Source organism: Hevea brasiliensis, chromosome 8, assembly GCF_030052815.1.
Source record: "Hevea brasiliensis isolate MT/VB/25A 57/8 chromosome 8, ASM3005281v1, whole genome shotgun sequence".
In the NCBI taxonomy this organism is placed as follows: domain Eukaryota; kingdom Viridiplantae; phylum Streptophyta; class Magnoliopsida; order Malpighiales; family Euphorbiaceae; genus Hevea; species Hevea brasiliensis.
In genome coordinates this window covers 4,223,085-4,240,246 of record NC_079500.1, presented here as the reverse complement: position 1 = coordinate 4,240,246, position 17,162 = coordinate 4,223,085, and the positions used below count along the sequence as shown (strand labels likewise).

At 32.8% G+C, this 17,162-nt stretch overlaps 3 protein-coding genes, 1 non-coding gene and 1 pseudogene across 4 annotated transcripts; 4 read left to right on the top strand and 1 right to left on the bottom strand.

Moving 5' to 3' along the window:
• Positions 1-1,259: 1,259 nt before the first annotated feature.
• LOC131181976 (uncharacterized) lies at positions 1,260-4,603 on the top strand. The gene is made up of 7 exons (XM_058150587.1): positions 1,260-1,880; positions 2,200-2,387; positions 2,638-2,693; positions 3,293-3,391; positions 3,575-3,615; positions 3,658-4,248; positions 4,364-4,603. Exons 1-7 carry the CDS (start codon positions 1,260-1,262, stop codon positions 4,601-4,603), a joined length of 1,836 nt encoding a protein of 611 aa, XP_058006570.1.
• A 1,158-nt stretch (positions 4,604-5,761) lies between these two features.
• LOC131181975 (F-box protein CPR1-like) lies at positions 5,762-6,971 on the top strand (annotated as a pseudogene).
• Positions 6,972-9,683: 2,712 nt separating this feature from the next.
• On the bottom strand, positions 9,684-9,790 carry LOC131182711 (small nucleolar RNA R71). Its single transcript, XR_009150972.1, has one exon. It is a non-coding gene; the product is annotated as a small nucleolar RNA R71 (small nucleolar RNA).
• A 1,102-nt stretch (positions 9,791-10,892) lies between these two features.
• On the top strand, positions 10,893-12,266 carry LOC131181974 (F-box protein CPR1-like). Its single transcript, XM_058150585.1, has one exon. The coding sequence runs from the start codon at positions 10,896-10,898 to the stop codon at positions 12,264-12,266; it is 1,371 nt and encodes a 456-aa protein (XP_058006568.1). The 5' UTR covers positions 10,893-10,895.
• Positions 12,267-15,060: 2,794 nt separating this feature from the next.
• LOC131181973 (F-box/kelch-repeat protein At3g23880-like) lies at positions 15,061-16,407 on the top strand. Its single transcript, XM_058150584.1, has one exon. It carries the CDS (start codon positions 15,061-15,063, stop codon positions 16,405-16,407), a length of 1,347 nt encoding a protein of 448 aa, XP_058006567.1.
• The last annotated feature ends 755 nt before the right edge of the window (positions 16,408-17,162 follow it).

Sequence of the window (17,162 nt, the reverse complement as noted above, 5' to 3'; positions counted from 1 at the left end):
TTATTATTATTATTATTATTATTATTATTATTATTATTATTATTATTATTATTATTATTATTATTATTATTATTATTATTATTATTATTATTATTATGTGTGTGAAACTTTGGATGGGCGCTGGTCTCAATTGAAAATTGTTTGTTGAAATTTGTGTTTGACCGAGGGAAATGTCCATTTTACAACAAGGAAGATGTTGCTCAATTTTTGGCAAGAATTTGGAAATGGTTAAAAATTTTGTAGTAGAATTGATAATTATAAAGTATAAAGTAGAAATGTCAATTATAAGCGATTTGAGAGCTACGTGGACCTGATCCTTCATGTTAAAATGAAGATACGTAGACAACCTTGGGGTGCAGTCCAAAGTAGGTAAAATTTTATTATCTTTGCTTTCAATGTCCCTCTTTCTAGTTCTCTAAATATTTGAATCTAAAATAATATTTGTAAATATGATGTCTTCATATATAAATTGATTTATTAATATATTTAATTAGTCACTATAAAAAAATTATGTTTATATGAGGTATTTATAGTTAGTTGATCAGTTATTTATAGAAAAATATAGTTTAGTTTCAGGTTTCTCATGTTTTAATTAGGAGAATGGGTGTGACACAACTTGTAGCATTTATCATAAGATAAAAAGTAGAGATAGAATGAGAGAAGAAAAAAAAAAGTGTGGTTACAGAGGGAAATAAACATGGAGGGAGAAAAACAAAGCAGGGTAAGAAAAAAATGAAGAGAAGATCAGGACGATTTGAATAAATAAATAAAAAAAAAAACAAAGGAGCTAAAGTTTTAATGGAACCATATTCAACAGCCAAAGCAACCCTTCTGATGATTATCTTTGTTCTTATGAAAATGGTGATCTCTTGGAGTTTTGGGCTCCTTTTCTTTTGGTGCATCTTGGTGGCCCAGACACTATCACTGCTTTTTCTGTTGAGGATAACCAATTGTGGCTGAGGCACTTGCTTGCATTCATAACCCAGGCCGTTGCTACTGGTTATGTGTTCATCAAAACACTTCCCAGAAACAGGGTTATGATCCCAACAACACTCCTGTTTATAGTAGGGATAATCAAATATTTGGAGCACACTTCTTCTTTGTATTTTGCGAGCAAGGATAAATTCAGAGATTCCATGCTCATAAATCCAGATCCTGATGTCAATTATGTCAAGCTTACGGAGGTACTTTCAGAGAAACCAGACTAAATCAGAAAAAAGAAAACATCTGAACCTGAAGGAGAAACCGAGGTTACGGATATGCGTCAGGAAAAAAGAGGCTTAGACGATGTCAAAGTGGTCGAGGAGGCTTACGAGTTCTTCAAAATCTTCAAGAGACTTATTGTTGATCTCATCCTCAGCTTCAAGGAGCGCGATGAGAGGCGAAACTTTTTCAATAGCATATCTGCAGAAGATGCTTTCAAAGTAATAGCCGGAGAGCTCAACTTCTTCTATGAAGTTCTTTACACGAAAGTAGTGATTGTTCACTCCAAGTGGGGCATGTTTTTCCACTTCATATCATTTGGTTTAGTCGTGTTATCCCTTACTATCTTCCATTTCCAGGTAAAAAAGTATGCTTTTGACAAGTTTGGTGTTAAGCTTACTTATTCTCTGCTGTTTGGTGCCATAGGACTCGATATATTATCATTCTTCATGGCCATTTTCTCAAACTGGACAGTGGTGACTATCCTGGAGGAATTCACCAGGCCTAGAGAAAGATCACCTCATTGGGCATTGAATCTCTTCAGAATATCACCTCAATGGGCATTGAGTCTCTTCGGAAACTTCATCAGTCTAAAGAAATCAAAGAAGGTTGATCTTGAACCAGACAAACATACAACTTTGACTGCGCCGCTTCTTTTTCGCATGTGGTATGAATCTGTGTCTGGCCATAACTTGATAAGATATTGTTTCAAAAAATGTCCAAGCAAGATCAATAATCTCTATCTGTTAAAATTATGACTCAAAATTCTAGTAAGATTGGAAGAGACCTTTTCCTAATTTAAGTAGGAGAAATATTCTTCAATAGGATAGATGAATATTTCCTATATAAAATAGAACTCTTATTTTAGTGTTATTCCTAAATTGAGTGAGACTCCTAATCAGATTAGGATTGAGGGAATTAGCACTATAAATAGGAGAATGGTGGAAAGGGTTATTTGGCTTTCAGCTCATGAAGTGAGGTTGTTGATCATTGTAGAGAGGGGCCTTGCCAATTACTGAGGATTTAGCTCTGCCCATTGATGAGGGGCAATTGCCCATTTCAGTGAAGAGAGGCTTTGGCCTAAGGTTGAGAAAGGACATAGAATTCAAAAAGAAGGGATTCTTGTCCATTAATAAGAGGGCTCTAGCCCATGTAGTTGAAGGCACCCTTTGTGGTATAGTGTTGTAATAGTAAATATATTGGGTTATGTCTAGAGGAGACTGAGAGGGACTAATATATTTACTATAAGTAGTTTGATGTTGTATAATTTCTCTTGGGTGTAATTGGATTTATGGGTAGTATAGTTTTAAGCTTGTAATGATGATTTATTACTATTGATAGTGGAAGATGGCATGCCCGTTGATGTAGCTCTATGTTGAGAGGGTGAACCACGTAAATATTGATGTTTTGTGTATTTACTTTATTTCTTTGCAGTTCACACACTTTCGTGGTGTACAACAAATTAGTATCAGAGCATGGGAATGATATTGGTGAGTTTGGTTGAAGGTGGAGTTGCTGCGACATGTAAAAGTTGCACATGCAATAATGGTGATGATGAAGAGTTGAAATTGAAGTGGAGCTCTTGATACAAAATCGATAAGATTGATTACGTGAAAATTTTTTGAAGAAAGAAGCAAGTTACATCCAAGATGAAGATCGGAGAGATTGATGATTTGAAGGGTTCAAGCTCAAGCATAGAGATGTGATGATTGAAGGCACCCAAGAATTTGAGGTATGCAATGGTTAATGGATTTTGAGTCAACGTAGAGATTGTTAGAATTATGACTCAAAATCCTAGTAACATCTGAAGAGACGTTTTCCTAATTTGAGTAGGAGAAATATTCCTCAATAGGATAGAGGAATATTTCCTATATAAAGTAGAACTTTTATTTTAGTGTTATTCCTAAATTGAGTAGGATTCCTAATCAGATTAGAATTGAGAGAATTAACACTATAAATAGGAGAATAGTGGAAAGGGTTATTTAGCTTTCAGCTCATGGAGTGAGGCTATTGCCTATTGTAGAGAGGGGCCTTACCAATTATTGAGAATTGGCTCTGTCCATTGATGAGGGTCACTTGTCTATTGCAGTGAAGAGAGGCTTCAGCCTAATGTCAAGAAAGGACATAGAATTCAAGAGGAAGGGATTCTTGTCCATTGATGAGAGGGCTTTAGCCCACATAGTTGAAAGTATCATTTGTGGTGTAGTGTTTTAATAGTAAATATATTAGGTTATGTTTAGAGGAGACTGAGAGGGACTGACTAATATATTTACTATAAGCAGTTTGATGTTGTATGATTTCTCTTGAGTGTAATTGGGTTTATGGGTAGTATAGTTTTGAGCTTGTAATGATGATTTATTACTATTGATAGTGGAAGATGGCATGCCTGTTGATGTAGCTCGAGTGAAATATGTAAATATTAGTGTTTTGTGTATTTATTTTATTTTTTTACAGTTTACACGTTTTCGCGTTGCACAACACAATTATTCCTATTTGGGAATTGATAAAAGTTTTCATCATTGTGGCATCACCAACAATTTCTGTCAGTGCATAAAGACTAGACCTAAAAGGGTCACTCGGTTTTCGTGCATTGATAAAGCCATCCAGTGCCTGAATGCTTCCAAGGATCGACTCATTGATCTTGTGGGCCTCAAGGATTTTCTGTATGAGATAACATATGTTTCTAGCGAGCCACTGACAATGGAGCTCGGGGAATATATTTTCGGTGAGCTGCAAAAGCGATCTCGGTTGATAGATGATGCAGAAACTGTCAGGAAAATACGTTCGGCTAGAGGTGACTGGGTTCTTCAAAATAATGGGTTGGATAAACAAAGGAGTGACGAGTCAATATCTTATGTTCTTGCTGTCCCTTATGACGAGAGCATCCTGATGTGGCACATTGCAACTGAGCTCTTGATCAATGATAAAAAGGAGAGAGAAAATAAGAGTAATGAAAAAGAATTCAGTAAAATTTTATCAGATTACATGCTGTATCTTTTAATTATGCAGTCGACAATGATGGCTACTGTGGCAGGAATTTGTAAGGTAAGGTTTAAAGATACCTGTGCTGATGCTGAAAGATTGTTTAGAAAGAGGCATAAGATCATATTAACTAAAGAAAGCATGTCAAATGATTCCTGAAGTGAATACAGAGTTTAAGGCAACAGAAGTGAAGGGAGATGGAAGCAAATCTGTATTGTTCACTGCAAGTATGTTAGCCAAAGAGCTGAAAAAATTGAAAGAACAGAAATGGAAGATACTGAGCAGTGTGTGGGTGGAGATGATGTCATATGCTGCAAATCATTGTACTGCAACTTCCCATGATCGAAGGTGGAGAACTTGTTACTGTTGTTTGGCTATTGATGGCTCACTTTGGCATTGGAAATCAATTCCAAGGTAACGTAAGCTTACTGCGTCTTTAAGGACAAATATAATCATAGCGTTGCCTTTGGGTTAGTAGTGATCCAAAAGACAAGCAAGTTGAATCAATTATCTGGGATTTTAATTAATGAAATTTGATGTTTTTTTTTTTCTTTTTTTTTTTTTCTTAGTATGTGAAATTTGAACTCTATGGATTGAGAAAAATGAATGGAAAGTAAAAGAAAATAAATCTAATTTCTCCCATTTTATTTTCTTATTCAATTTTTTTTCATAAGAGAAAAGAACTAAATTCCATTATATTTTTAAAATCAATAAAAGAAATTTGAAAATATAATCAAATTAAAAGGATGAGACTGAAATGTCCAATTGGTTAAACTGGATGGGCTTGCGACTTCCCAGCATCCTCTTATCTGAGGTCCAGTATTTTTTTTCAAAGCCAGAAGATCCACGGCTCAATAAAACAGGGCAGACGCAGCAAGAAGAGCAAATCCCATATAAACAAATCAAGCTGAGCGGATTTTTAAAGAGTTCATATTTAATTTATTAAATCTCAAGTAGATAGACTCATTTAAGAATGAATTTTAAGTTTATAATTATAAAGTTCATACTAATTAATTTATATTCGCTCTCATAAAAAAAATACCTTAATTTTCATTAAAAAATAAATTTAAATTATAAATAGTTATATTTAATAAATATATTTTATACATAATAATATCATAATTTTGAATAATACATATTTTTATATAAAATAATAAACATTTATAATATAATAAAATATAATAATTAATATAAATATTTTTATAAATAAATTTGTTAAATGAGCTGCTCGTAAGCTTTAATGTATCAAATATTATTAAGTTCAAGCTCAATTTATTTATTAAATGAGCTTAAAAATTAAGTTTAAATTCCATTTATTTTTTTAAATAAGCTAATTTTTATTTTGTCAAATATGGATGCTAATGGGAAAGAGTAACTGCCTCTATTCCAGAATCTTCTGTTGTTTATGTATGAAGAAACAGACGGCTGGTACGTAACTAGATTGCCAATTCGACAAACTGAATGAACTTGCTACTTCTCAGCAACCTCTTATCTGAGGCCCAGTATATTTTTCAAAGCCAGTAGATCCATAGCTCAATAAAACAGAGTAAACGCAGCAAGAAGAACAAAAAGAAAAATGTCTGATCATCTTACTCAAGAATTGCTCGCAGAAATTTTGTCAAGATTGCCGGTGAAATCAATCCTTATATGCAGATGCGTTTCCAAGACTTGGTACTCTTTAATCACCAACCCTTCTTTCATAGACGACCACCTCAAGAAAACCGCTGCAAGAAACAGTGGCCTACTTTTCTTTAGGTACAGCACCAGAGAACTTGTTTGGCCATTTAAAGAAAATGTGCGTTATATTGCTATACCCAGATGAGTCTTTCCCTGCAAACCCTGTTGAAGAACTTGATTGCCCATTTAAAGGCATAAAGCGTATAGTTAATATAGTGGGCTCTTGTAATGGGGTCTTTTGTCTATCTGATGATGTTTATGGCACATACACTGAAAGAGCTGCTTTATGGAACCCTAGTGTTAGAAAGATTGTTAACATTCCTTGTCCAAATTTTACGTTTACCTCATATGGACCCTATATACCCTCACTTGGGTTTGGCTTTGATTCCACTACTGATGATTATAAGCTTGTGAGAATAGTGTACTCGCATTTTAACTTTGGTAAGATTCGGCCTTTTGTTGAGATTTACAGTTTGAGAAGTAGGGGTTGGAGAAAGGTTGATAATAATCTGAAATATGTCATCACTGCGCGCTCAACGTCTGCTTTTCTGAACGGAGCTTGTCATTGGGTTGCCAATAAGCGATTTTATGGGCCTGGTGTGTGCGATGAGATTGTGTCGTTTTCCTTGGAAGAAGAGGCGTTTGGAGAAATGGAGGTACCAGATTGTTTGGTTAAGAAATACCAGTTTGTGGATGTTGCAGTTTTTGATGGATCACTTCTGCTGGTTGCATCTTTTAAACTGACTGGGGAAGGCTGTTTTACAGTTTGGATGATGAAAGAATATGGTGTTCCAGGATCTTGGACCAAACTTTTCGATATTCCTGATTTTAAATCACATTTGAAATGGATAAGAAAGTTAGTTGCATTTAGGCAAAGTGGTAAGGTTCTATTGGCAAAATTATTTGGACAGCTAGTTTTCTATGATCCAAAGACAGAAGAAATCTTTGATACAAAAATTTGGGGCAATGCACACTCCTTTTATTTGGATACTTTTGTGGAGAGTCTTGTTTTACTCAATGAAACAGATGAATTTACAGAAGTGGAAGCTTCTGAGGATAATGGCACAAGTGAAATCTTGGAGGAGGTTGCTTCTAGTTCTAATTCATAGATTGTAATTGATGAAGCAAATGGAGAATCAAAGGAAGAAGCACAGGGAGAGTCCATTTCTACACAATGAAGCAAATGGTCTTCTTGTGCTAGTTTCGACCAGAAGTAGCCGTATCGTACATAATTTAGTCCTGATAATTGCATATATAGATACTTGCATATATGAATAAATGAGTCTCTCTGGAAATTTTTTGTTAAAGTTTCTACTACTTAGTGAATTTTAACGCAAATTAAATTACTATATAATTTCTCTATTTTAATAAAACTAATTAATTAGGCTATATCTTTTGAAAAGCAGAATATTATAAAAAAATATATTTATAAATGAAAATGGAAAGCTGTGCGAAGACTAAATTTACATGTGTTTGTTTTTTAATTATTAAGTATTTTCATTCAATTCTTTGGATATTTTCTTTTTTTATGCTTTTTCTATTGAGAAATAATTTTTCTGTATTATTGCCTTTATTCCTTGGAGATCTAAGACAACTTATTAATCTTTTTACATAGAAAGCAGAAAGCTCATAGCATTTATCAAAAGATGAAAAATAAAGATAAAATGAGAGAGAAAAAAAAAAGTGTGGTTGCACAGAGAAATAAGCATGGAGGGAGAAAAATAAAGCAGAGATAAGAGAAAAAAGAAGAGAAAATCTGAAAATTTTGAATATAAAAAAAAAGGGAAGAGCTAAAGTTTTAATAGAACTAAATAATGAGATTAATTAATGTATTTTTTAAAATACAAGAACTAACTAAATATTTTCACCAAAATAAAGAAATTAAATAATAATTTCATTGGAATTAAAATCCATTAACCAATAAAAAAATTGATACTTTTTGTAAATAGTTTAATTATCTAAAAATCAGAGGATGTTTAGTTTAACTTATACGCTGGTCAAAGCTACTTATAAATAGAAAATTATGTGTAAATTAGCATTTAATTTGATTTATAAATTAAAAAAAGTACTTAAAATAAATCAGAATTCATAAGTAATGATGCCTTATTTTATAAGTTATCTATTTATTTTAAACTATTATTTAATCAAATAAAAAATATAAATACTTTTTAATCACATACTTAAATATTTAAAAGTTATTTTTACATAATTTTACCAAAAAAATTAATTATTTTAATTTAACTCATAAATTAAAAATATAATTAATTTTAATAATTAATTTCACTAAAATACAATTACAAAATAATAATCTTCCCCGTTATTCTATCACAATTATTTTTTTAATTTTAACAGCGGCAGTAGTGTAATTATTAAAAATATACAAAGAATGATCTTCTATTTTTTATCATTTAAATGAAGATTGTTACATTTTTTATTTATTGCTTGTGAGCTTGATTGCCTTGCTTGATGAATGAGCCCTCATTAAGTTAAGCTTTAATCCTTAATAGATGGACTGAAAAGTAAATATTAGGGATAGATAATCTTGCAATAAACTTTATTTTCTTGGTGTTAGAGATAAGCTAAGAGGATTAAGGGGAACTTTCCAAAATCAATTAGAGCATTAATTGAGTTTTTGTTAGGTTTGAAATACCATGAAAACAGGATTTGATTTAATGAAAACCAACTTTGAGATGCTTGAAAAAGGTTTCAAAAATTTAAGAATTGATTTCCCTCAAAATTGCAATTTTCATATGTTTGGCTAAATTAGGGATAAAACCACATGCAAACAATATTGAAAACCCAATCTCTAGAATCACTTTAATTTTTATTGAATTTAGATTTAATTCCTCTTAATTTCATAAATAGCAATTTCAATTTAAATTTTGGTAGTCTAGTTTAATTAATTTAGTTAATTATTTGATTTAGTTTAAATTCCTCAAATACCAATTTTAATTTCAAATTTCATTTTACATCTTTAAATTTTGTCATTCTAATTAGCTTATACTTTTATTTCCAATTTAAGCACAATTCCCTGTGGGATCGATATCATTTTTAAAACTATACTACTGTGGCCCGTGCACTTGCGGACAACACACAGTATCAAGTTTTTGGCGCCGTTGCCGGGGAATTGTTTGTTTTTAAGTTGGATTTTAATTGTTTTAAGCTAATTAGAATTTTTATTTTCTTTTATTTTCACTACTGTTCCTTGTGTTTTTCAGGTACTTTTCTTGTTTATGAGACGATCGAAAAGCACAAGTGATACTGAATTGTTGTTCAATCCTGAAATTGAAAAATTCTGTCGAGCCAACAAAAAGGAATACAAGAGAAGAAAGGAAGCAGAAAAAGAAGAACAACAAAGATTTGAGCAAGAGGAGACAATAGAAAATATGGAGAATCAAAATAGAGCTATTGGTGGAAACAATGGAGGAAATGAGCAAAATAGGCAAAATGAAGTGGTTAATCAAAATGATCCTCAAAGAAGATCCATGTTAGATTATGCTTTTCCTAGATGTGCTGATGTGAGAAATAACAGACCTATCATTGGAGCTAATCAATTTGAGTTAAAGACTGGTCTCATTCAAATGGTTCAGAATTCACAATTTGGAGGTAGTCCACTTGAAAATCCTCATTCTCATTTGAAGAAATTTTTGATGATATGTGGTACACAAAGACAACCTGGAGTTTCAGATGAAGTTATTCGGCTCACCTTATTTCCATTCTCTCTTCGGGATTCAGCATTGGAGTGGTATGACTCACTTCCACAAGCTATTATAGCTACTTGGGAGCAGCTATCTCAATTTTTCCCACCTGTGAAGACCACTCATTTGAGGAATTTGATGGTAGCTTTTAAGCCAAGGGATGATGAAACTTTGTATGAATCTTGGATGAGATTTAAGGAGCTTGAAAGGCAATGTCCTCATCATGAAATACCCAAATGGATGATTGTTCAGAATTTTTACACCAGAGTTACTCCAGCCATAAGGAACACAATTGATTCACAAGCAGGAGGAGATTTCATGAGAATGACAAGTGAAGAATGCTATGATTTATTAGAGAAGATTGCTCATAATACCCATTTGTGGGGAAATCCTAGAGCACTTAAGCCAAAGAAAGCTGGAATTTATGAACTTGACTCAGTTAGCTACATGAATGCAAGATTTGACCAGTTGACTCAGCTTCTTAGTGATTTTTGCACAAAGGCAACAACCTCAACTCCTACAACTATGCAACAAGTTGCCTTCACAGATGGAACCCAAAGTTGTGGAGTTGATTACTCTTCTTATGGTGACGATTTTTTGCAAGAACAAGCTGCTTATGCAGGAGGTTATCAACAAAAACCAATGGGAAATTCTTACTCTAATGTGAATAACTCAACATGGAGACCATAAGCAACTTTTGCTCAATAAGGCCAAAGCTCAAACTATGCTCATAACCAGCAGTATATGCAGCAAAATAGGCCTCAATTTCAGCCTCAATTTCAGCCCACAAGGCAGCCACAACCTGGATATCAAGCAAGAGCACAACAATCCCTTCCACCTCATGAATCGAAGCCAACCTTGGAAAGCATGATGGAGAAATTTTTTGCTGAACAAAGCAAGATGAATAGCAAATTGGAAGAAGAAATGCAACACATGAGACAAACCATGGATCAATTACAAGTCCACAACCGCATGTTGGAGACTCAATTGGCACAACAAGCAAGCTCATCGGGAAGCAATTCCTATGGGAAACTACCTAGCCAACCACAAAACCCTCATGAACAATGTAAGGTTGTGACCTTGAGAAGTGGTAAGAAAGTTGGTCAAGAGAGTGAAAACAAGAGAGAAGAAAAAGAGAGCTAACCCTATTGCCAGCTCAACAGTAACTGTTCCCGCCAAATTTCATTTTTCTTATTTCCCTTCGTTAAACTAAATGCGCCTGCCTTAAGGCTCAGTAATTTTTTCAAAGCCAGGAGATCCATAGCTCAATAAAACAGAGCAGACGCAACAAGAAGAACAAGAAGCAAAATGTCACATCTTGAGAAAAAAGAAAAAATGTCGGATCGTCTTTCTCAAAAGTTGCTTACTGAAATTTTGTCAAGATTGCCTGTGAAATCACTCCTCAAATGCAGGTGCGTTTCCAAATCTTGGTACTCTTTAATCACCAACCCTTCTTTCATAGCCCACCATCTCGAGAAAACCGCTCCAAGAAACAGTGGCCTACTTATCTTTAGGTACAGCACTACCGCAGAACTAGACACAGAGTCAGATAATGAGCGTTATTTTCTATACCCAGATGAGGGTTTCCCTGAAAACCCTGTCGAGGAACTTGATTGCCCATTTAAAGGCGTTAAGCGTTTTGTTAATATAGTGGGTTCTTGCAATGGGGTCTTTTGTCTATCTGATAATGTTGGTGGCATTAATACATACAGAGCTGCTTTGTGGAACCCTAGTGTTAGAAAGATTGTTAAAATTCATTTTCCTAAAGTTAACTATACCTCAAAAGGACCCTTTATTCACTCACTTGGGTTTGGTTTTGATTCCACTACTGATGATTATAAGTTGGTGAGAGTAGTGTATTTGAAAGATAGTACTCTTAACTATAATGAGTTTCCGCCTTTGGTTGAGATTTACAGTTTGAGAAGTAGGGGTTGGAGAAAGGTTGATAATAATCTGAAATATGTTATGCGCGAGGGCTCAACGTCTGCTTTTCTGAATGGAGCTTGTCATTGGGTTGCCACTAAGGAGGATGGTATAAGCGAAGTGATTGTGTCCTTTGCTTTGGGAGAAGAGGTGTTTGGAGAAATGGAGGTACCAGATTGTTTGGTTAACAAATATATCTTTATGGATATTGCTGTGTTTGATGGATCACTTTTGCTGGTTCCTTTTATGAAATTTACTACGGAAAGGTGTTTTTCAGTTTGGATAATGAAAAAATATGGTGTTCCAGGATCTTGGACCAAACTTTTCAATATTTCACATTTGGAATGGATACGAAGGTTAGTTGCATTTAGGCAAAATGGTAAGGTTCTACTGGCAAAAGTGGATGGAGAGCTAGTTTTCTATGATCCAAAGACAGAAGAAATCTCGGCTACAGAAATTTTGGGCAATACACGCTCCTTTTATTTGGACACTTTAGTGGAGAGTCTTGTTTTACTCGATGAAGCAAATGAATTTGCAGAGGAGGAAGCTTCTGAGGATGATGGCACAAATGGAGTTTCAAAGGAGCCTTCTTCTTCTCCTGATGGCGCAGACAAGGACTTGCAGAAGATCAGTGAAGGGAAGAAGAATGCCAACAGTCCTATGATACTGAACGAAGCAAATGAAATCTTCGAGGAGGTTGCACCTAGTTCTAATTCAACGATTGATAAAGCAAATGAAGAATCAAAGGAAGAAGCACAGGGAGAGTCAATTTCTACAGAATGAAGCAAATGGTGTCTTGGGGAGCATGATTCTCCTGCACACATTGTATCAAATTCCAGCAACTGGATGTTCAAATCAATGGTCTTCATGTGCTAGTGTGGACCAGAACTAGTAGTGGTTGTAGCTCTATCGTACATAAGCTTAATGGAGCATCTATCGAGTTTTTGTGATTGCAAATTTAGTTCTACCATTAGATTTTAATATCAACTTTAAAAACATAGCTCTGAGACTTGAATCTTGATCAGCTAGACTCCATTACAACATGTCATGTGCATATTTTCATATGATTAGGTCTGCCCATCTGATTTTTGAATGTTAGAATGTACATTTGCATGGTGTTTTGGACTAGATATTGAGATTTTAATCAATGAAATTAGATGTTTTATTATTATTTTTTCTATTTTATGCTTGTTTCTTAATATATGTAATTTGAACTCTAACCTTTGTTTGAATTGATGAATATGAATGGAAGGTAAAAGAAAAGAAATTTAATTTCTCCCATGTTGATCTTTTATTTAGATATTAAAATAAAAATAGAAGAGGAAAGAGGAGAAATAAACAGAATAAAAGAAAATTTTCATTTCTCAAATCCTCTTAACTGACCTAAAGTATTTTCTTCTAGATAGAGTAAAAAAAAGAGAAATAGGAGAATAAATGTATTACTTATATTATATTTATTAAATATCTTTAAACATAAAAGAGAGAATAATTATATTTTTTTTCCAAAAAAAAATTGTTTTTATCATATTTTAATAATTTATTGGAGAGATTAGATTTACTTTCATTTCTTTTCTCTTTATTTTTCTTATTCAATTTCTTTTCATAAGGGTAAAGAACTAAATTCCATTATATTTTTAAAATCAGCAAAAGAAATTTGAAAATAGGATTATTATTCTTCTCCTGAGGGTGTGGACAAGTAGGACTTGAAGAAGAACAGTAAAGCAAATGAAATCTTGGAGGAGGATGCATCTATTTCTGGTTCACACTTGTTAATTAATGAATCAAATGATGGAATCAAAGGAAGAAGTATAGAAAGAGTTCATTTCTGCAGAATGAAGCAAACGGTATCTTGGGGAGCATCGTTCTACTGCAAACACTATTCAAAATCAATGGTCTTTTTGTGCTAGCATATATGGACCAGAGTAGCAGCAGCCTATGTAAGCTTAATGGAGCATTTTAACAAGTCTCTGTTATTTGTAAATTAATTCCTTTTGACGGGATGTTAAAGTTTCATTATGGTAAGGAAAATATTTAGCACCTAAGTTTGTGCTTTAGTTCTAGCATTTTGAAGCATAGCTCTGTGTCTTGAGTCTTGATCAACTAGGCCCTAATACAGCATGTCATGTGCATATCTTAATATGATTAGGTCTTCCCACAGGATTTTTGAATGTTATGTAACATACGTGTTACATCTGCATGGTGTTCTAGACTAAATACCGAGTTTCAGAATACTCATAGCCTGTTTTAGTATAAAGTTAATGCATACATTCATTTAGTTCATATATTTTACTTTTTTTGTTAAATTATTTAATTATTTTATTAAATTTTTTGATATTTGTACTATTCAAATTATTATTTAGTCCTTTTATTTGAAGAAAATTATTTAATTGATCATGTATTTTAAAAAATTACTATTCAATTTCTCAACTTTAGTGAAACTAATTAATTTATCTATATATTTTGAAAAATAAAGTGTTTCAAAAAATATATTGCTGAATAAAAATTGAAATTTTGTTATGTGAAAATTAAATTTGAATTTATTTTTTTTTAATTTTTAATTTTTTGGACATCTTTTTTGTGTGCTTTTTTGCTGGGAAATAATTTTCCTTGATTATTTAGAAATTTAAGAAAATTAATTTTTTTTATGTAGATTGCTTATACTATTTTTATGAAGAGAGAATAAGAAGGAAAAGAATTAGGGTAATTTAGATATAAAAAATAATTATGAGAGTAAATAATTTATAAAGTCAAATTATAAAGATCAACTAATATGTTTTTCTAAGATATAAAGACTAATTAATTAATTTTACTAAAATAAAGAGATTAAATAGTAGTTTAATCAGTATTAATTAACGAAAAAATTAATAGAGAAACTAAATAGTTTAGCAGAAGTAAAATATAAAAGTTAAATAATATATTTTTCAAAATATAAAAACTAAATAATTAATTTTATTAAAATACATAACTAAATAATAATTTATTCTATCTTAAAAAAACCTCATTTTATTTAAAATTTCTTAAATATTAAATTAACAAAAACAAATATATAAAATAATAAAATGAGGGTTTTATTTATTTAATTATTTAATCGTAAGCCTTTAAAATTTGTTTAATAACTAAGAACATGTGCAGTAACTACGATTCTGGAATCAAATCAGATTGAAAATTGCATTACTTATTTGAATTTCTACTTCTTCAATTCCTTAAAAGAAAATCTTTATATTTTAATAATAATATTAAATAATATTTTTATTTTTGAATTAATATTCGATTTAATATTTTGTGTAGAAAAATTATGAAAGAATATTTTGAAATTAATAGAAGAAGAAAAATTATGTGTAGAAAGAAAGAGTAACGGCCTCTATTCCAGAATCTTCTATTGCTTATATACAAAGAAAGATATAACTGCTGCCTAACGACATTGCCAGCTCAACACTCTAGCTCGATAACTGTTCCCGCCAATTCCATAAATTGAATGGGGCAAGCCACTTCTCAGCAGGCCTAGTATTTTTTCAGAGCTAGTAGATCCATAGCTCAATAAAACGGAACAGACGCAGCAAGAAGAACAAAAAGAAAAATGTCTGATCATCTGACTCGAGAATTGCTGGAAGAAATTTTGTCAAGATTGCCAGTGAAATCAATCCTCATATGCAGGTGCGTTTCCAAGACTTGGTACTCTTTAATCACCAACCCTTCTTTCATAGCCCACCATCTCAAGAAAACCGCTGCAAGAAACAGTGGCCTACTTTTCTTTAGTTACAGCACCAGAGAACTTGTTTGGCCATTTAAAGAAAATGTGCGTTATTTGCTATACCCAGATGAGTCTTTCCCTGCAAACCCTATTGAAGAACTTGATTACCCATTTAAAGACTTAAAGCGTTTTGTTGATATAGTGGGTTCTTGTAATGGGGTCTTTTGTCTATCTTATGGTGTTTATGGCAAATACACTGATGGAGCTGCTTTATGGAACCCTAGTGTTAGAAAGATTGTTAACATTCCTTGTCCTAATGTTACGTTTACCTCACATGGATTCTATAAACACTTACTTGGGTTTGGCTTTGATTCCGCTACTGATGATTATAAGATTGTGAGAATAGTGTATTTGCCAGATAGTAATTTTAAATTTGATAAGATTCCGCCTTTGGTTGAGATTTACAGTTTGAGAAGTAGGGGTTGGAGAAAGGTTGATAATAATGATCTGAAATATGTCATCGCGGATTTGTCAACGTCTGCTTTTCTGAATGGAACTTGTCATTGGGTTGCCACTAAGCCACCTAATGGGCCTGGTGCATGCGATGCGATTGTGTCGTTTTCTTTGGGAGAAGAGGTGTTTGGGGAAATGGAGGTACCAGATTGTTTGGTTAAGAAATATTACTTTATTGATGTTGCAGTTTCTGATGGATCACTTTTGCTGGTTGCTATTACGAAATTGACTGAGGAAGGCTGCTTTTCAGTTTGGAAGATGAAAGAATATGGTGTTCCAGGATCTTGGACCAATCTTTTCAATATTTCACATTTGGCAGGGATACGAAGGTTAGTTGCATTTAGGCAAAGTGGTGAGGTTCTATTGGCAAACATAGCTGGAGGGCTAGTTTTCTATGATCCAAAGACAGAAGAAATCTCGGCCACTGAAATTTTGGGCAATGCACGCTCCTTTTATTTGGACACTTTAGTGGAGAGTCTTGTTTTACTCGATGAAGCAAATGGAGTTTCAAATGAGCATTCTGCTTCTCATGGTGGCATAGACAAGGACTTGCAGAAGAACAGTAAAGGGAAAAAGATTGCGGACAGTCCTACTATACTGAACGAAGCAAATGAAATATTGGAGGAGGTTGCATCTAGTTCTAATTCACAGATAGTAATTGATGAAGCAAATGAAGAATCAAAGGAAGAAGCACAGGGAGAGTCCATTTCTACAGAATGAAGCAAATGATGTCTTGGGGAGCATGATTCTGCTGCGCACATTGTACAAAGTCCAGCAACTGAATGTTCTGTGGAGCATTTATTATTGCAAATTTAGTTCTAGCATTACATTTTAATATCAACTTTTAAACATAGCTGTGTGTATTGAATCTTGATCAGCTAGTCCCTAATACAACATAACATTTGCATATTTTCACATGATTAGATCTTCACATTTGACGATTTTTGAATGTTATTTTCCTCTCAGGATGTACATCTGAGTTCTTAGAAAATTCCTAGCTGTCTGCACATAAATACGTACATAAGAGATAGAAAGGAAAAATTATATTATAGCTCTGTTATTCCATGTAGGATTAACACATGGAATGACAAACTAATTAAAACATTACAACTAGAAGAAAAAAGTAGTTATAATTTTTTTTTAAGAAAAATTGTTTTCAATACATCAGAAAATACTTTTTCTAATGGGACCTACCACTGCTAATTTATTATTATATTATTGATTTACTTTTTTTGGTAGAATATCTTACGTGAAATTAGGATAATAGCATATAATTACTCCATAGAAAGGGGTCTCACTTAAAAAAAGTCACCACAAAATGAAATGCAGTTACGAGAGAATACTTAAAAGAGAAAACAATAATAATTTAACTCAACAGATTTTATGTTTTTCTCTCAAAAACAATATAAAAAACCATAAACAACAACGTTTCTGAAGGCAACTTTACTAAATAATAATATTATTTTTTTGACAAA

Bases quoted from the DNA above. Each gene is read 5' to 3' on its own strand.
- LOC131181973 (XM_058150584.1), top strand. From the start codon at position 15,061: ATGTCTGATCATCTGACTCGAGAATTGCTGGAAGAAATTTTGTCAAGA.
- LOC131181974 (XM_058150585.1), top strand. From the start codon at position 10,896: ATGTCGGATCGTCTTTCTCAAAAGTTGCTTACTGAAATTTTGTCAAGA.
- LOC131181976 (XM_058150587.1), top strand. From the start codon at position 1,260: ATGCGTCAGGAAAAAAGAGGCTTAGACGATGTCAAAGTGGTCGAGGAG. The intron at 3,392-3,574 runs GTATCATTTGTG...TACTATTGATAG, and splicing joins TTTAGCCCACATAGTTGAAA to TGGAAGATGGCATGCCTGTT. The intron at 3,616-3,657 runs GTAAATATTAGT...ATTTTTTTACAG, and splicing joins ATGTAGCTCGAGTGAAATAT to TTTACACGTTTTCGCGTTGC.